Source organism: Dermatophagoides pteronyssinus, unplaced genomic scaffold (assembly GCF_027571235.1).
Source record: "Dermatophagoides pteronyssinus isolate colony J.1.1.1.1 unplaced genomic scaffold, Derpt_VIB-CSIC_2022.12 sq0008, whole genome shotgun sequence".
NCBI classification, from domain to species: Eukaryota; Metazoa; Arthropoda; class Arachnida; order Sarcoptiformes; family Pyroglyphidae; genus Dermatophagoides; species Dermatophagoides pteronyssinus.
In genome coordinates, this window is record NW_027461532.1 from 634,681 (window position 1) to 650,043 (window position 15,363).

The 15,363-nt window shown below is 27.8% G+C and overlaps 2 protein-coding genes across 4 annotated transcripts; one reads left to right on the top strand and one right to left on the bottom strand.

Annotated features, from left to right (window-relative positions):
* Positions 1-85: 85 nt before the first annotated feature.
* On the top strand, positions 86-8,280 carry LOC113795245 (uncharacterized). 2 transcript variants are annotated; one of them, XM_075820857.1, is made up of 5 exons: positions 86-591; positions 1,952-2,943; positions 4,387-4,838; positions 4,897-5,161; positions 7,637-8,280. In XM_075820857.1, exons 2-5 carry the CDS (start codon positions 1,983-1,985, stop codon positions 7,873-7,875), a joined length of 1,917 nt encoding a protein of 638 aa, XP_075676972.1. In that variant the 5' UTR covers positions 86-591; positions 1,952-1,982; the 3' UTR covers positions 7,876-8,280. The 2 variants fall into 2 exon arrangements, with proteins under 2 accessions (XP_075676972.1, XP_075676973.1); XM_075820858.1 differs by lacking the exon at positions 86-591 and adding an exon at positions 1,589-1,685.
* Positions 8,281-10,231: 1,951 nt separating this feature from the next.
* Positions 10,232-12,958, bottom strand: LOC113795249 (uncharacterized). Of its 2 annotated transcripts, XM_075820993.1 has the most exons (3): positions 12,671-12,958; positions 10,800-12,592; positions 10,232-10,726 (listed from the first exon to the last, which is right to left on the bottom strand). In XM_075820993.1, exons 1-3 carry the CDS (start codon positions 12,744-12,746, stop codon positions 10,421-10,423), a joined length of 2,175 nt encoding a protein of 724 aa, XP_075677108.1. In that variant the 5' UTR covers positions 12,747-12,958; the 3' UTR covers positions 10,232-10,420. The 2 variants fall into 2 exon arrangements, with proteins under 2 accessions (XP_075677108.1, XP_027201241.2); XM_027345440.2 differs by having other exon boundaries at positions 10,800-12,958.
* Between the last annotated feature and the right edge of the window lie 2,405 nt (positions 12,959-15,363).

Sequence of the window (15,363 nt, forward strand, 5' to 3'; positions counted from 1 at the left end):
ATCATAAGACATTGGTATCCAGTATATCTAGTGGTAGTATCCGTAAAAGTAGTAGTGGTATTGTGATTAGTAAGGTTTTTTTTTTTTTGATGGATTCAGATTCGGATTCGAATTCTGTTCATTTGGTTTTGGTCTGTTTGTTTATTTTGGCGCCGAAGTTTTCATTCATTCATTCATTGATGAAATGTTCAACCGGACGGATGTTCTATGCAAGAAAAAAACGACAGACGAAAGAATTTCTTGTGAATTTGTTCGTCTTGGTTATTTTTTGTGAGATAAATGTGATAATTTTGTGTTTGTCGCAAATTAAATGATGATGACAAATGATTAATGAAATTATAAATTGTTTTCACTAATTCTGTGTGTGTGTTTTCAAATGAAATGAAACAAATCGGATTAATATTATCTATTAGTTTTGATCAATTTCGATCAGTAATAATAACAAAGTTCATTGATAATTTGTAATCAATTTTGTTTTTTTTTCTCACTCGTTTTGTTAATTTCTTGCTTATTGATCCACATCAGCGAAAAATATTCGCGTGATTAGTCAATTAAATTGATCGATTTAAAAAAATTGAATTTTATTTCCTGGTAAGTTTATCTTTCAAAATTCTTTCCGAAAAAAAACAACAAAAATTCTTTGAAAAATCCAAAAAAACTTTCGATTCGAACACCCAATAGCATCGTTCGAATTCCGAAACGTTCGAATCTGAAAACATTCGAATTCGAACGTTTTGCTTTTTTTTGTTTGTTTTTTTTTTTTTTTTGGTTCGACCAACTTTTTCAGTGTAAATATTTCATTAAATTGATCTTGATGATGATGATAATTTTTCTACTTTTCCTCTTTATTTATTTATTTATCTTTTTTTTCTATAATTTGAGTATATAAGAGATGACCTCATCCAAAAAGTTTTTTTTTTTGTTGAGATCCAACTCTATCTACAGAGACAAATAGGAAAAAAACTAATGTTTGCTATGTTTATATTTTTCGTTCCTGTCCTTTCCTTTTTCATCATCATCATCATCATCATATTAAATTCAAGAATCCATCAAAGATCGATGAAATAAATAAATAAAAATAAAATAAGTAAACTATAATGTCACGCATTACGATTATCGGCAAACGGAAAAAAAAGTTGAAAAAAACAGAATTGATGGATCATCATCAACATCAGAAAATAAGGGATAGAGTCGAAAAAATATGTCAATTTTTTTTTTTTGTTTTGTTGTTTTTTGACACTCTCCATCACAACATAATTATCATCATAATAATTTGATGGATCAATAATAAATTATGATAGTGTTTCACGCTCACACGCAAATTATTATTATCATTAGAATTTGAATAGAGATAGACTGATGATTCTGGTCACAATCATGTTGATATTTTAAATGATTAATAAGTTTATTAATTTTTTATTATTATTTTTGGTAAAAAAAAATAGAAATAAAATAATTTTGTATCCACCACAACAACAACAGCAAAATAAAATAAACAATAACAAACAAGCCAAACCAAACAATAATGGTTTGATGAAAGGTGTTAATATATGTTTATTGACATTGATGATGATGGATTTTTTTTTTTTTTTTTTTTTTTTTGGTTCATGATGATGGAAAGAAAATTTTCACCCAAAAGATTTTCCATTTTTTCTGTTTGGATATCATATTACCGGAATATTTGGGTTTGTTTGTTTTTTTTGCTCTTGTTGTTGTTGTTATGGTTGTTGACATGAATGATTTTGATGATCCACCAGATTAATAATTGAACTAGCAAACACACACACACTGTATATAATATGACAGCCAAGTATAATTATCAACACCGCAATAATAATAATTGTTGTTTGTTGTTGTTGTTGTTGTTGTTGTAAATTATTAATGAAAACTTTTAGAAAATTAAATAACAATTTCATAATAATAATAATAATTGAATTTTTTTTTTCTTCAGCTCTCTAATCCACATCCATCCAAAGAAAAAAATGTTTAGCTTAAATAATCAAAATTATCATCATCATCATCATCCGTGTCATTGTCATTGCCATCATCATCATCATCAACATTATAAATCACAATGTAATTATTGTTTACTTGATCATCTTGATGATAATGATAATATGGATGATTCGGATTTTGGAAAATCATCATCATCATTCATCAATGGCATCAATGATCAACAACAACAAAAATGTCAATGTTTAACAACAACAACAACAATGGCAACATCCAAGAAAAATGTATCAATCATATCGAATAATCAAGATAAAGATAATCATTTGATTAATAAAATGATGAAATTTAATCAATCAGCAGCAGCAAATAATAATGAAGAAAGTGATGATAACAATAGTTTTGTTCATTATTCTAATTCCATCAATTTATATCGAAATCTTTTAATATTAACATTTTTATCAAGTATATTGTTTGGTATACTACAAAATCTTTTTACAATTGATCATTATATTTATCATTATAGTGAATGGACAACAATTTCATTAGCAATTGGTTTTATGTTCAATGCCCTGTCAGTTTATTATGCACAAATATTTGTTGAATATTTTGGCCTGTATTGTACAATTTTATTTACAATCATATCAATCATTTTATTTATTTTTATTCATTATTTTATTAATAATTTTCATCTATTTCAATCAACAATTATATTAATGTCATTATTGATTGGTCCATTTTATTCAGCACAATTAGAATTTTTATCAAAATTTTTATCAAATTTAACATTGACAACAACGATTAAACATTATCGTAATGAACATTATCAACGTATTTTCCATTTAATATTATTTTGTCCATCATTTATTGTTGGCCATTTAATTTATGTTATCATTTTTGCCTTAAATACTTCATCATCATCATCAACATCGAAATTGACATCATCATTACATCAAATAAATGGATCAAAATTTCATTATAATAATAATCATGGTAAGATTTTGTAAAATTGAAAAAAAATTCTCTACGTAATTGAATCGAAGCCAAAAAAAGAAATCAAATTGAAAATTGCATTCGATTTTCGTCGGTATTGTTGATGAGAGTGAGAGAGAGAAATAGATGAAAAGCATCTAATAAAATGTTCAAATTCACACACTGTTGGCGGTCCTGAAAAAAATCATCAATTGGATCATCGTTTATATAATTCCCAAATGGAATCATTTTTGTTCCATTAAAAAAATAATAAGAAAAGAAAAACCGTAAACGAAAGTATAAAAAAAATTTCAAACATATTAAAAGGCCGTCTTGCATCACAAAAGAAATGAAAAAAAAACAGTAATGTTTCTCACTTTTCATTCATTTTGTTGAATTTTTTTTTCTTGAAAGCAGAAATTTTCCCGAAAAAATTGTTTAATGATACTTATTATTAGCCAGAATGATAGATAGACATTTTCCATATTAAGATTAATTGATTATATTCTATTTGTGTGTGCATCTTAACACACAAATCTTTCTATTGAATTAATTTTTATTATTATTATTATTATTAACCATTTGTCATTGAATCGTGATTTGAGTGATAACCAAAAAAAAAAAAATTCCAATAAAAAACAGAAAAAAGATACAGACAGACAGTGAATGTGAATATCAGTGAAATGAAAATCTTATTAGAATTAATAGATTTTTGAGAAAGTGAAATTCAAATTTGATTTTCTAGTTTCTAGTTTTTTTGTTTTGTTTTGTTTAGTATTCTATTCATGCATCTTTTCTTTTTCTATTCTTTTTGATCATCACAATCATGATGATGATGATCACAAGTTGGGCAATTGAAGAATTTATTTTCTTTCCAAAAAAAGAAAAAAATAGAGTAAAAAAAACGAAAGTGAAAAAAAACAGTGAATGTTCATCATAACAACAATGATATCATCATCATTATTCTAGTCGATATTTTAGTAAAATAATTGTGAAATTTATCCGATTAATCTATAATGCCAATCAACATTTGGTATCATTATTGAGTGAATAAAGACAATTATTTTCCGAACGGAACAAAAAAGAGAAGAATTGTTTTTATTTCCGAAAAATAAAATTGATACGGATGATGCAATGAAAATGAAAAAAATAAAACGAACAAAAGAGGATTATATAATTAAACAAAGTGAACATCGACAACAACAACAACAACAAAAAGTGATTATTATTCAATGCCGGAGAATTTCGATTCCAAGAATTCACAGAATTTTTCTGTTTTTCTGTTTTTTGTTTTGGTTCCGAATTCTTTATTCTTTCTCTCTTTTAAATTGTTTTATTGACAAATTATCATCATTGTGATTTGGAATTTTTTTTCTTCTAATCTTTTGTCAACTTTTGTAATGAGACAAAAAAGGGTTCATTAAAATTAATTAATTAATTTTGTTTTATTCCGTTGATCAACAGAATCATCGACATGGACATTATCATCATCAACATCGATAAAACCTATTTGTTTACATTTATTTCGTCAACAATATTGTGATCATGCATTTTATTATATTTTTTCCAATCATCATCATCATAATATTCGTTTATCATCATCATCTAGTGATGCTAATCATCATTCGAAATCTGTATCAAATCAATTTGATAATGATTTTATCAAAATTCTTATAACAATTTTTATTATAATTTCATTGATAATTTTATCGATAGTTATTGTTTTATTGAATCGTATTGATCAACAACAACGACGAAAAGATTCATTCATTGAACATTCTAATAATCATTCGTCATATTCAATTCGTAACAACATTATATTTCGTACATTTCGTGATAATCATTTACGTTTATTATTACCGATGGCATTTTTTATTGGTTTTGAACAAGGATTTTTTATGGCCGATTATAATAAGGTTTGTTTTTTTTTGCCTGAATTTGTGAATTTCATTTTTTTTAAAATGATAAATATAGCTTTATGTAAGCTGTGCCTTAGGTTTAAAATCAATCGGTTCAATCATGTTGATTCGTGGATTAATTCATTTGGGTTCAACATTATTAATTCTTGAATTTATTCATCATATACAACGACCAATAATTCTATTAGCTGGTACTGTTTGTCAATTATCAGTATTAACAATACTTTATTTATGGCATCCAAATGATGATATACCATTATATTATGTAATTACAATTACATATTCATTAGCCAATGCTATTATGGAAACATTATTATTAAGTAAGTACAAAAAACAAACAAAATTTTCCATTTAAAGAGGTCTATATCCGAAAAAAAGAGAGAATTTTAAAAAAAATTGATTGATTTTTATATAGAATAAGAAAAATCATCAATTTTTTTATCCAGAAAAAAAACCGGATGAACCCAAAAAAACGAAAACTGACGATAATTATAATGATGATGATGATAATCATTTCTTTTTCTCCCATAAGAAAACGACGAGAAAAAAATCTATTATCATCATCATCATTATCATTAAATTCTGATAATAAATTGAACTAAATTAAAATTAATGCCATGTTTGGAATTTTGTTGTTGTTGTTGTTATCATTTCATCCCTTAAATCTTCCATGTTTTTTTTTCTTCCTTAAAATGGATTTTTTGTTTGCCCTTTATTCTGGTTGAATCATTTCAACAACAACAACAAACAACAAACAAACCATACAAAACAGAGCAGAATAAAAGTTGAGCAAAGTTTCTTGTTTCACACTTTTTCATCACTCACATGAATCTTGATGATGATGATGATGGATAAGTAGAATGAAAAAAAGAACGCAAACATCATTTATGGATGGATAAACATCAAGAGTAAAAAAGCAAGATAATGGAAGAAACCGAAGATAATAAGCAATCCAGAAACAAAACGAAAAAAAAATTCAAAAATCGATATTTTATTTCAACCAAAGATGATTCATTTGAATTTCTTTGACTAATTTTACTTTCAAACATACCACCTACACACACATCAAATGACATTTCTATTTTGTTTCGTGTGTTTGTTTTTCTTATTTCGGATATTACAATTTCTATTCATGTTTTTCTTTTCCCTATATTCAGGAAATGAATGAATTTGAAAATTCATTTCAACCAAAGAAAAATAACTTTTATCGTATAAATATTTTTGATAATTTTATACAATGTAACAGAAAAAATATACTTTCATCGTCTTAATAAGAAGAAAAAAAATATATTCTTAACATTCGAATCAATTTTTGTATACATTAACTTCATGCAGATAAAAAAAAATTATTGTTGTTGGTGATGGAAAAGAAACAAATTTATTGAACAAATATTGATTCAATGTCATCTAATCGATTTTTTTTTCTTCTTCTTCTTCTTTGTTGTTATTGTCATTCATGTATGTTTGTTTGTTGACTATGAAAGTAACAACAAGAAAAAAAAACGATGATGATGATGATGATGATGATGAACGAAACATGAAATTTTGTTTTTCTTTTCTTCTGTCCAAAAGAAATAAAGGAAAAACATTTTTCAACAACATTTTAACCCGCATCATCATCATCATCATCAAAAGTTGCCTTTAGGCTTTTGGTTTTTTTTCTGACATCATTTTTCCATTATCATCCAAAAAAAGAATCTTGACGAAAAAAAAACGAAAGGTTGAATAAATTTGGTTCTGGCGCAATGAATGTTTGTCGTCACCATAAAGATGATGAAATCGATAGTGGAAATGGTGATGGTGATGGTGGTCAGAATTCAAAAATTGTTTTAAAATCAATTCTTAAATCGACAGCAGCAACAACAACAACAACAAACGAAGAAATAATGGAAATACCAACATCAATAACTTTAGAAAAATTTGGTCATTCTATTTCAACAATTCGACAATATTTTCCTGAATTATTTCATCAACAACAACAAGATTCGACATGTACGAATGTTGACAATTTGGATCAAAATAGTCAGAATCTAAATCAACAACAACAACAACAACAACATTCGAATCGAATGTTGGAAAATGATGAAAAAATTTCTAATCAACAATCAAATCGAAAAAAATTTCGTGTAAAATTTTTGGAACAAAATCCCGATGACGATGGTAACGATAATAACGATGACGGCGACGACGACGATGATGAACATCATACATCAGCGGCAAAAATATTGATGAATAAATATCCAAATTCGAATGATGATGATCATTTTAATCATTTCTGTTGTTTTTCATCATCATGGTTGTTATCATTATCAAATTTTTTATCAAAATTTTTCATTCAATATTGTTGTTGTTGTTCACATTGTTATTATTTTCAAAACAATCATAATTTTAATCAACAACAACAACAAGAACAATCAATGGTAATGTTGAAAAATATTACCGAATTGATTGAAAATAATAATAATAATCATTATAATCATCAAAATGTTGATGATTATAATTTATATTGTACAAAAGAAAATTCAACATTACGTTATGATGGTCATCTTGATGTACCACCTTGTATTATTTGATATTAATAATAATTGTATTTTTGTGTGTTTCACTCAATAACTTGGTCTAATTGCAAAATTGAATCAAATTTTATCCATGTTTTTAATCATTCAAAATGTTAATTATTGAATTTTGTTTTGTTTTGTTTTTTCTCTCCAATTTCCCCCGTCCCACCAATCATTCATTCAATCAATCAATCAATCAATCGAAATCGATCATCATCATCATTTTTGTTTACAAAGCAAATGTTTTACGAACATTTTGTCCGGATGAATGGAAATATTCATTTCTTACCATATATTCAATGAATAATTTAGGTTTAGCAATTGCATTTGCAATAAGTGAATTTATTTGTCTTTATATAAAAATCTATTCATTAATAATCATATTGATTTTCGCCTGTATACCAATGCAATTATGTGAATTACGTTTGATGAAATTTGAAAAAATTCTTGGCCCCGGTTCACAATCACAATTATGACTATTAATGGCCAACGATAATGATGATGTTAATGATGATGATTTTGATCAACAAACGACCGACAGTCCTAATATCGATCATCATGATGATAATCAATTACGAAATAATTATCAACCGACCAATCAAAATTATGATCATTTCGAAATGATTCAATTGAATATCCAACAATCAAATGATAATGTTCAACGTTATTAACGTAAACAACGGATAACAATCAACGAAAGAAGAAATTTTGCCATTCCATTTTTCACCATTCTGTAAACACAAACAAACAAAAAACGCACAATAATTTCTCAATCTGTTTGTCCAGTTTGTCTATATTTCACTGTGTGTGTGTGTGATACATATCGAAAATGAAATAAAATAAATTTTTTTTTCTCAACGAAAAAAATTCTGTTTTTGAAACAAAACAAAAAAAAAGAACGAACTAATTAATTGATTACTTAAGTTTGGAAAAAGTGAAAAGAATTTTCTGTGAAAAAAAAACCAAACAAACGAATTGAGTCAATTAAACGAAAAAACATTCTTGAAATTCTGTAAATTTTATAAGGAATTTTTTCTTTTTCTTTTTTTTCTTGTTTGATGTTTGTTTTAAGGAATTTTGTTTTAAGGAATTCCATTAATTCCATTAAAGAATCCTTATAGTGCCAATCATTAACAAGGCTGTTTGTTTTTTGTTTTTGCTTTTCGCAATTGGCAACGAAAAAAAAACGAGAAAAATTATTCTTTTAACGAGAATTTTCTATTCTTTGAAATACGATATTCTTCTTTATATTCATCGATAGTACACAGTATTCTGGACAGACAAAAATAAAAGAATAACTGAAAGTTATTCTTATAGCAACCAACCAACAACAATGAAGATGACAAACCAGACCAGACCAGCAAAAGAAACTATTTTCTGGAATTGAAATCGAGAATATGAACCAACAACAACAACAACAATGATGATGATGATGATAATGTGATGATAATAAATATTCTGTTGTTGTTTTTTTTTGCATTTCTCGAACACAGAATTCAAAAATTCAAAGCGAGAGAGAGAGAATTTTTTTGTAAATAAAATTTCCGGAATTTACTATTGCCACTTCAATTGGCTCACTGCTATGAATATAGAATTCCCTTAACAACAACAACGAACGTTCGATTGTTCGAATGTTCGAATGTTGATGAAGGCGCAAATGATGAAAATGGATCGAATTTGAATTTGAATGTGATTTTTTTTTTCGTTTTCGTTTTTGTGAATTTAAATTTAAAATTTTTTTCAAAAGAAGAAACGACAACAACAACAACGACGAAGACGAAGAAAATAAAACATTTGTTGTTGTCATTGTACATTTTTTTTCTCATTCCCACTATTCTATACACAAATTGCTGATTGACAATTTTTTTTTGTTTGGTTGGAATAAAATTTTTCAACAAAAAAAAATTTTTTTGGTTTTGTCATTTGGCCATTATTGTTGTTCCATTCATTTATTCATTGAAAAAAGATATCGATCGATCGATACTCAAAAAGATTTTGTTGGCAAGTTTTCGCTTTCCAATTCGGTTCACTTCGATCGTCGTCGTCTTGGTCGTTTTATTTAATTCGAAGATTTTTTTTTTTCAATGAAAAAAAAAGTTTCACGCTTCCCAAAGATTCATTTTTTTTATTATTAACGCTATCCACGATTATTAGGATCTCATTTGTCTTCTGGAGGGGGGGAGCTCTAATTTTGTTAAATTCTGGAGATTTCTGAAGTGAAAAAGAAAAGAAAAGAATCTTCTGGTTTTTTTTTGATATCCTTAAATAACAATGATACATTAATAATCATAATGAATTCTCATTTCGAATGATAAATCGTTTTCATGTTAAAGACCATCATCATCATCATCGTTGTCGTGGTTCTGTTTCAAAAAGCGAAAAAAAATCAATTCAAAAACACAAAAATTGTCATCATATTCGGGCATCATCATCATGTCAAAACGAGTGAAAAAAGCCAGATTTATTCATTTATGAAACGACGACGAGAACGAAAACGAAAAACAATTTATTAAATGGATCATCATCAGCGGCGGCATACAAAAAAAACTTTTCACTTCTGTTTCGAAACATTTTTTTCCCCATAGAAACCAGAAATTAGATTAAATCGAAATCTCTCTCCTCGCCGTTCGATCAAGCCGACACTGACCAGAGACAAAATTTTTTTCCCCCCTGAAACAAACCGACCGAAATGGAAAAGGATTATCATAAAAAAGCAGTGAACAAAAAAACGGAAGGAAGGAAATGAGTGATGATAATAAACACAGTGACCAATTTTTGTTGAAAAATTCCATAGAAATTAAAAATCAAACAAAACAAAAATAAACAGAAAAATAAACGAACAAAAATCATCACAGATATTATTTTTTTTTTTTTTGACAAAAACATTCGAATCGGCTATTATCACCCAAAATGTGTCTGTTTGTGTGTATGTGGGTAGGTAAGTTTAATCATAATCTTTCGTGACTAGATTTTGGTTTCTTTTTTTGCAAATCAATTCCTGGTTCAATTCGATTATCATTATCATTCCATTAGATGATTATTATTCGATTCCATTGATGCCATCGATCTTGATATTGATGATGTCGATGTGGTTGTTCGATGTTGATCATCCATTGGAATAAATATTGGATGTTCAGATTTGATTGATGTCGATGTTGTTGATGATGATGATGATGATGATGGTGGTGGTAGAAAACCTTTACAAATTTTATTCACTTCATCCGGTAAATGATTATGCCATGATTTTAGATAATAACGTGTATATTTTCTTAATTGTCGAAATTTACAAAACATTGCCGAATTATTAGCATCGCTTATTTGTTTTGTCTAAACGGGTTAGGTAGAAATAGAAAAGAATTTAAAAGATCAATAAAAGATTCGAAAATGTATAACATTTTACCTTTACAAGAAAACCATTCTGTTTGAATGCATCCTCCAAATGACGTCTTATCTGATTACGATGATATAAACGGCTACGTGGAATTGTATTCATCAACGATGTCGATGTCGATTGATGGCCACGTTGACGATAATTATTATCCAAATTATATGGTTCAAGATTTTTATTTAAATCAAATTTAAAATGCATTCGTAAATTATGATCATCATGATCATTATCATTAAATGTATCGGACATTAATTGAAATATATCAACATTATCGGTAAATTTATTATTAATCATTTTTACTTCATTTTTTAATTGTTTTAATTTTCTATCAATTTTCCTATCAAATTCATCATTATCATCATCATCATCATTCGAAAATGGTTGTTTTTTGCTCAACAATGATTCTGTATCCATAAACGACGACGACGACGACGATGTTGTTTTACTTTCCGAATTATTCAGAAATTTTTGTATCTCTTCTTCTAATAATGTATCGAATAAATCGATTGATGATTTTCGTTGATGATAATTGGATGGTTTTAATTCTAAATGATGATGATCAAACGATGATGACGAAGATGATGGTAAAGAGATTCGATGATCATCATCCAATAATGGTATCGGTTGTTTAAATACAAATGGATTTGTTGTTGTTGTTAGTGATGGACGATTCAACAACGATATATCATTATCATTATCAACAATCGATGGTGAACAACATTTAATCGATGATAATAATGTTGATGGACTTTGACATAAATCATTTCGTATTTGTTGTTGTTGTTGTTCATTATCACATCTTGGATTGAGATCTTTCATCACCTGATGATTATCATTATCAATATCTATAATCGTTTCCATGGGTTTTTTCTTCAATGATAAATCCAATGGTTGTTCCGTTTGTTGTTGATGTTCATCATTGAAAATATTTTCCAATTTTTGTTGAATTTTTCTACGATATGTTCGATAAAATAAATCATCATCATCATCATCATCATCGTCATCATCAAAATCAACAAAATCATCAGAATCAACCGCCGAATCAATATCATCATCTGCATCATTGTCAACAATAATTGGATGATGAATTTTTCTTCTTTGAATTGGATTATTGTTACCACAATGATTTTTTCTACGAAAATGAAAACAATTTTCATTCAATTGTAGATTATCTAATGAAAAATTAATATTATTTGCCGCAGCCGATGATGATGATTGTGATGTTGCTGCTGATAATGATGTGGATGTTGTTGTTGCAATCGATGAACCACTATATTTATAATGATCATTATCATTATTATAATCAAAATTACTTCCTGATGATGATAATAATAACGATGAGCAATTATTATTATTATTATGATAAGAAGAATGACCACTTGAACAGAAACTATTTTCACTACCCAATATTGGATGAGGTAGAAATTGTTGTTGTTTTCGAATAAATTCTGTATTCGATTTTTGTTGTTGTTGTTGTTGTTGTTTGTCGATATTTTTTATCAAAGGAAATGATAATGAAGATTGAAGAATTCCTTCGTTGATAATCGATTGACCATCATCATCAGCTTTATCCTCTCTTTGGTTGTCTTTATCATCATTCATCAATGATGATGATGATGATGGAATAAATTTTAATTTTTCACTTTTAATCAATTTTGAATCCGAATCACATTGTCGAAGATTTATTGTTGTTGATGATGATTGTTGTTGTTTTGTTGGTGATTGTTGTTGTTGTTGATTATTTTTATCATCATCGGTTGATTTCCAATGTAAAACAGTTATTTTTTTATTACCATGTTGTTCTTCTAAACAAAATTTTTGATTTGTTTCATTAAAAACAAAATTATGAAATTTAAAATTATTATGAGATCGATTATAATTACGACGATTATTCGTTGATGATGATGAAGATGGTGATGTTGGTTGTCGATGATGATTATTTTGATTTGATCGTTGCATTTTGTTTGTTTGAATCAAAACGAGAAAAAATTAATTAATCAATCACAAATGGCGAACCGAAAGAGGTAATCTTTTCATATTTTGTTGAAAACTTTTTTTTTAAAAAAAAATTTTTGTTTTTGGTTTCTCTACTTTTAAACTAGCCAAATTAAGAGAGGATGATGATCATCATTTTAACCAAATATGGAAATTACAACAGCAGCAAAACGCACCGTGTGTACATGTAACAAACCGGTGGCAATTTGAAAAACGAAAGAATGTCATGTGATCATCAAATGTTGAACAAATCACTATGATGATGTTCACTATTTTTTGGTTGCTTAAATGATCAAATATCGATTTAATTTCCAAAACAAGAATTCAATAATATTTGTTGATTGAAATTATCTAATGAAAAACGAAAACAACAAGTTATCATCACGTGACAACCACATTAACAGCAAGAAAAGCAAATCTTACCTTGAATTTTTTTTTCAATCAAATCTTTTCAATTACTGAATCTTGTTTGGTTTTTTCGTTTGCAAAAAAGAAAAATTCTTTGAAATTATCCAATTCTTGTTTCTGGACGGCAAAGAAAGAATACCGGCTATGATGACTCAGTCAGTCAAACATTCGAATGTTTTTTTTTCGTTCTTACGGAATAATCATCATTATCGTTTATCATTCGGCAAAAAAGTTTTTGTTTTACTGGTTTTTTTCATCATCACAAAGTGAAATTGAAAACTAAAATGAAAATGAAAGAAAAATGGCGTGGGTTTTCTTCATTTCATCGATGGTGATGATGATTCTTTGTTCAAAAACTTCTACACCTTTCTTTCTTTCTTTGAAAGAGAAAACACAGAACATTTTCTTCTTCGTTTCGTTTTCTTGGCTAAATGACAACAACATTAACAAAAATAACAATCATTTTCGGCAGATGATGATCGAAAGAAAGAAGAAAGAAAGAAAATCGCATTTGTTTGATTGCGTATTTTTTTCCGTTGTTTTCGTTATTGTTGTTGCATTTTGCTGAAACGCACATTGGATAATGGTGGTTGGTTGGTTGGTTAATTATGATAATTATGAAAGTAAAGTAAAATTCAATTAACAAACGAAATGAATGAATTGAACCTGGCTAACTGACTAACTGAATGATGATGATTTCAAACGAAAAAAAAAATTGCATCCTTTTCTCTCTTTAGGTTACTTGGCATCGGTTTTTGTTCTTCTTTCATGCAATTGGATGCAACCAGAGAAAATTCTTTGTGTTTATTAAAAAAAGAGAAAAAGAATATTCTTTTTTTTTACAGAATAGAGATGATGATGATCATCAAGTTGTCAAGCAACCGAATCGAATCGTGGATGGAATAATTTTACATTGAAAATATGAATATGAATGGCCTTGAATGATAAACAAACGATATCTAATTCCTAATTGGATTAATTTTTTTCTCAAATTATGTTGCAAACATTTAACGAACAAACGATGCTTAATGCCATGGCCAATTATTGCCAAGTACACCCGGCGGGAAAGCGGGGATGCGGCTGGTGGTTGAGAGTAGAGGTATTGCGGGAAAATAGATCGGATTTTTTTCTTCGGTAATGAAATGAATTTCAAGAGCAAAAAATTTCACTTAAAAATTTTTGATGCAATCGACAATTTCTGTCAAAATAGTTGAATGTTACGTCATCATCATCATCATTTTCCGTTGTTGAATTTTGGTCAAAAATTTTTGTCAATTCAAAAACCAAATGAAACGCATCAATCAATCAATCGAGTAACGATTACAGTTTGGTTTCCCTTTTTCCGCCATCATCATCATTACCATATTTAGATGAATTTGAATTTCACAGAATTCGGTTATTTCTGCTCATTATATCCCTACATGTGTGTGTTTTGTATTTGAATAAGGAATATTCTTTTCTTTTCATTTGTTGCCAAAAAAAAACCCGAATTCTGTTTATGAATTCTCCATTGATGCCATTTTTTTCATCATTGCTAAATTTAGATGTATGTTTTGTTTTGTTTTGTTGTGAAGCAAAACAAAAGACAATAGCCTGATGATAGCATTGTTGATGAATGGATTTAAATTGATTTGAAAAATTGAAATTTTCAATTGCTATATTGACTGCGGTGTGGTTGTACAAGCATTAACGTTCGAAAAAAATCGGAAAAGGTGGAAATAGAATCGAATGAAAATGAAAAACAAATCGAATGTTTCGTTCTGAATGATTATTTTGACATTAACAACCTGGGAGAAAAAAAGAATCAACGACAACGTCGACGATGATGGCATTAATCAAAATTATAAATCATCATCATCATCATCATGATTATCATAATCAGAATTCAATTTCTTCCCTTTTACATAATTTCTCTCTCTTCACTCCTTCCATGAATTACAAATTATAATTAATAATTACAATGTGTATAATTACCCAAGAGAGACTCTAAAAAACAAAAGCAAATTCTTTTCAATGAAAAAAATGATTGTTGTTGCTGTTTTTTTGCCCACAAAAGCTTCAAAAAAGAATTTTTTTCTCACAGAATCGGCTCAGTAATTAGTGTCTGTTGTCGAAATAGTTGGTTTTGAAATGTTTGGATTCGATTCCTGTTTTTAGTGCGATGTTTTTTTCC

What these genes read in the sequence shown, in the direction of transcription:
- LOC113795249 (XM_027345440.2), bottom strand. Translation starts at nt 12,746, where the DNA reads ATGCAACGATCAAATCAAAATAATCATCATCGACAACCAACATCACCA. An exon ending in AGAATGGTTTTCTTGTAAAG is followed by an intron (nt 10,727 to 10,799) that starts GTAAAATGTTAT and finishes TAACCCGTTTAG; the next exon opens with ACAAAACAAATAAGCGATGC.
- LOC113795245 (XM_075820857.1), top strand. Translation starts at nt 1,983, where the DNA reads ATGTTTAGCTTAAATAATCAAAATTATCATCATCATCATCATCCGTGT. An exon ending in TCATTATAATAATAATCATG is followed by an intron (nt 2,944 to 4,386) that starts GTAAGATTTTGT and finishes GTTGATCAACAG; the next exon opens with AATCATCGACATGGACATTA. An exon ending in TTATGGCCGATTATAATAAG is followed by an intron (nt 4,839 to 4,896) that starts GTTTGTTTTTTT and finishes TGATAAATATAG; the next exon opens with CTTTATGTAAGCTGTGCCTT.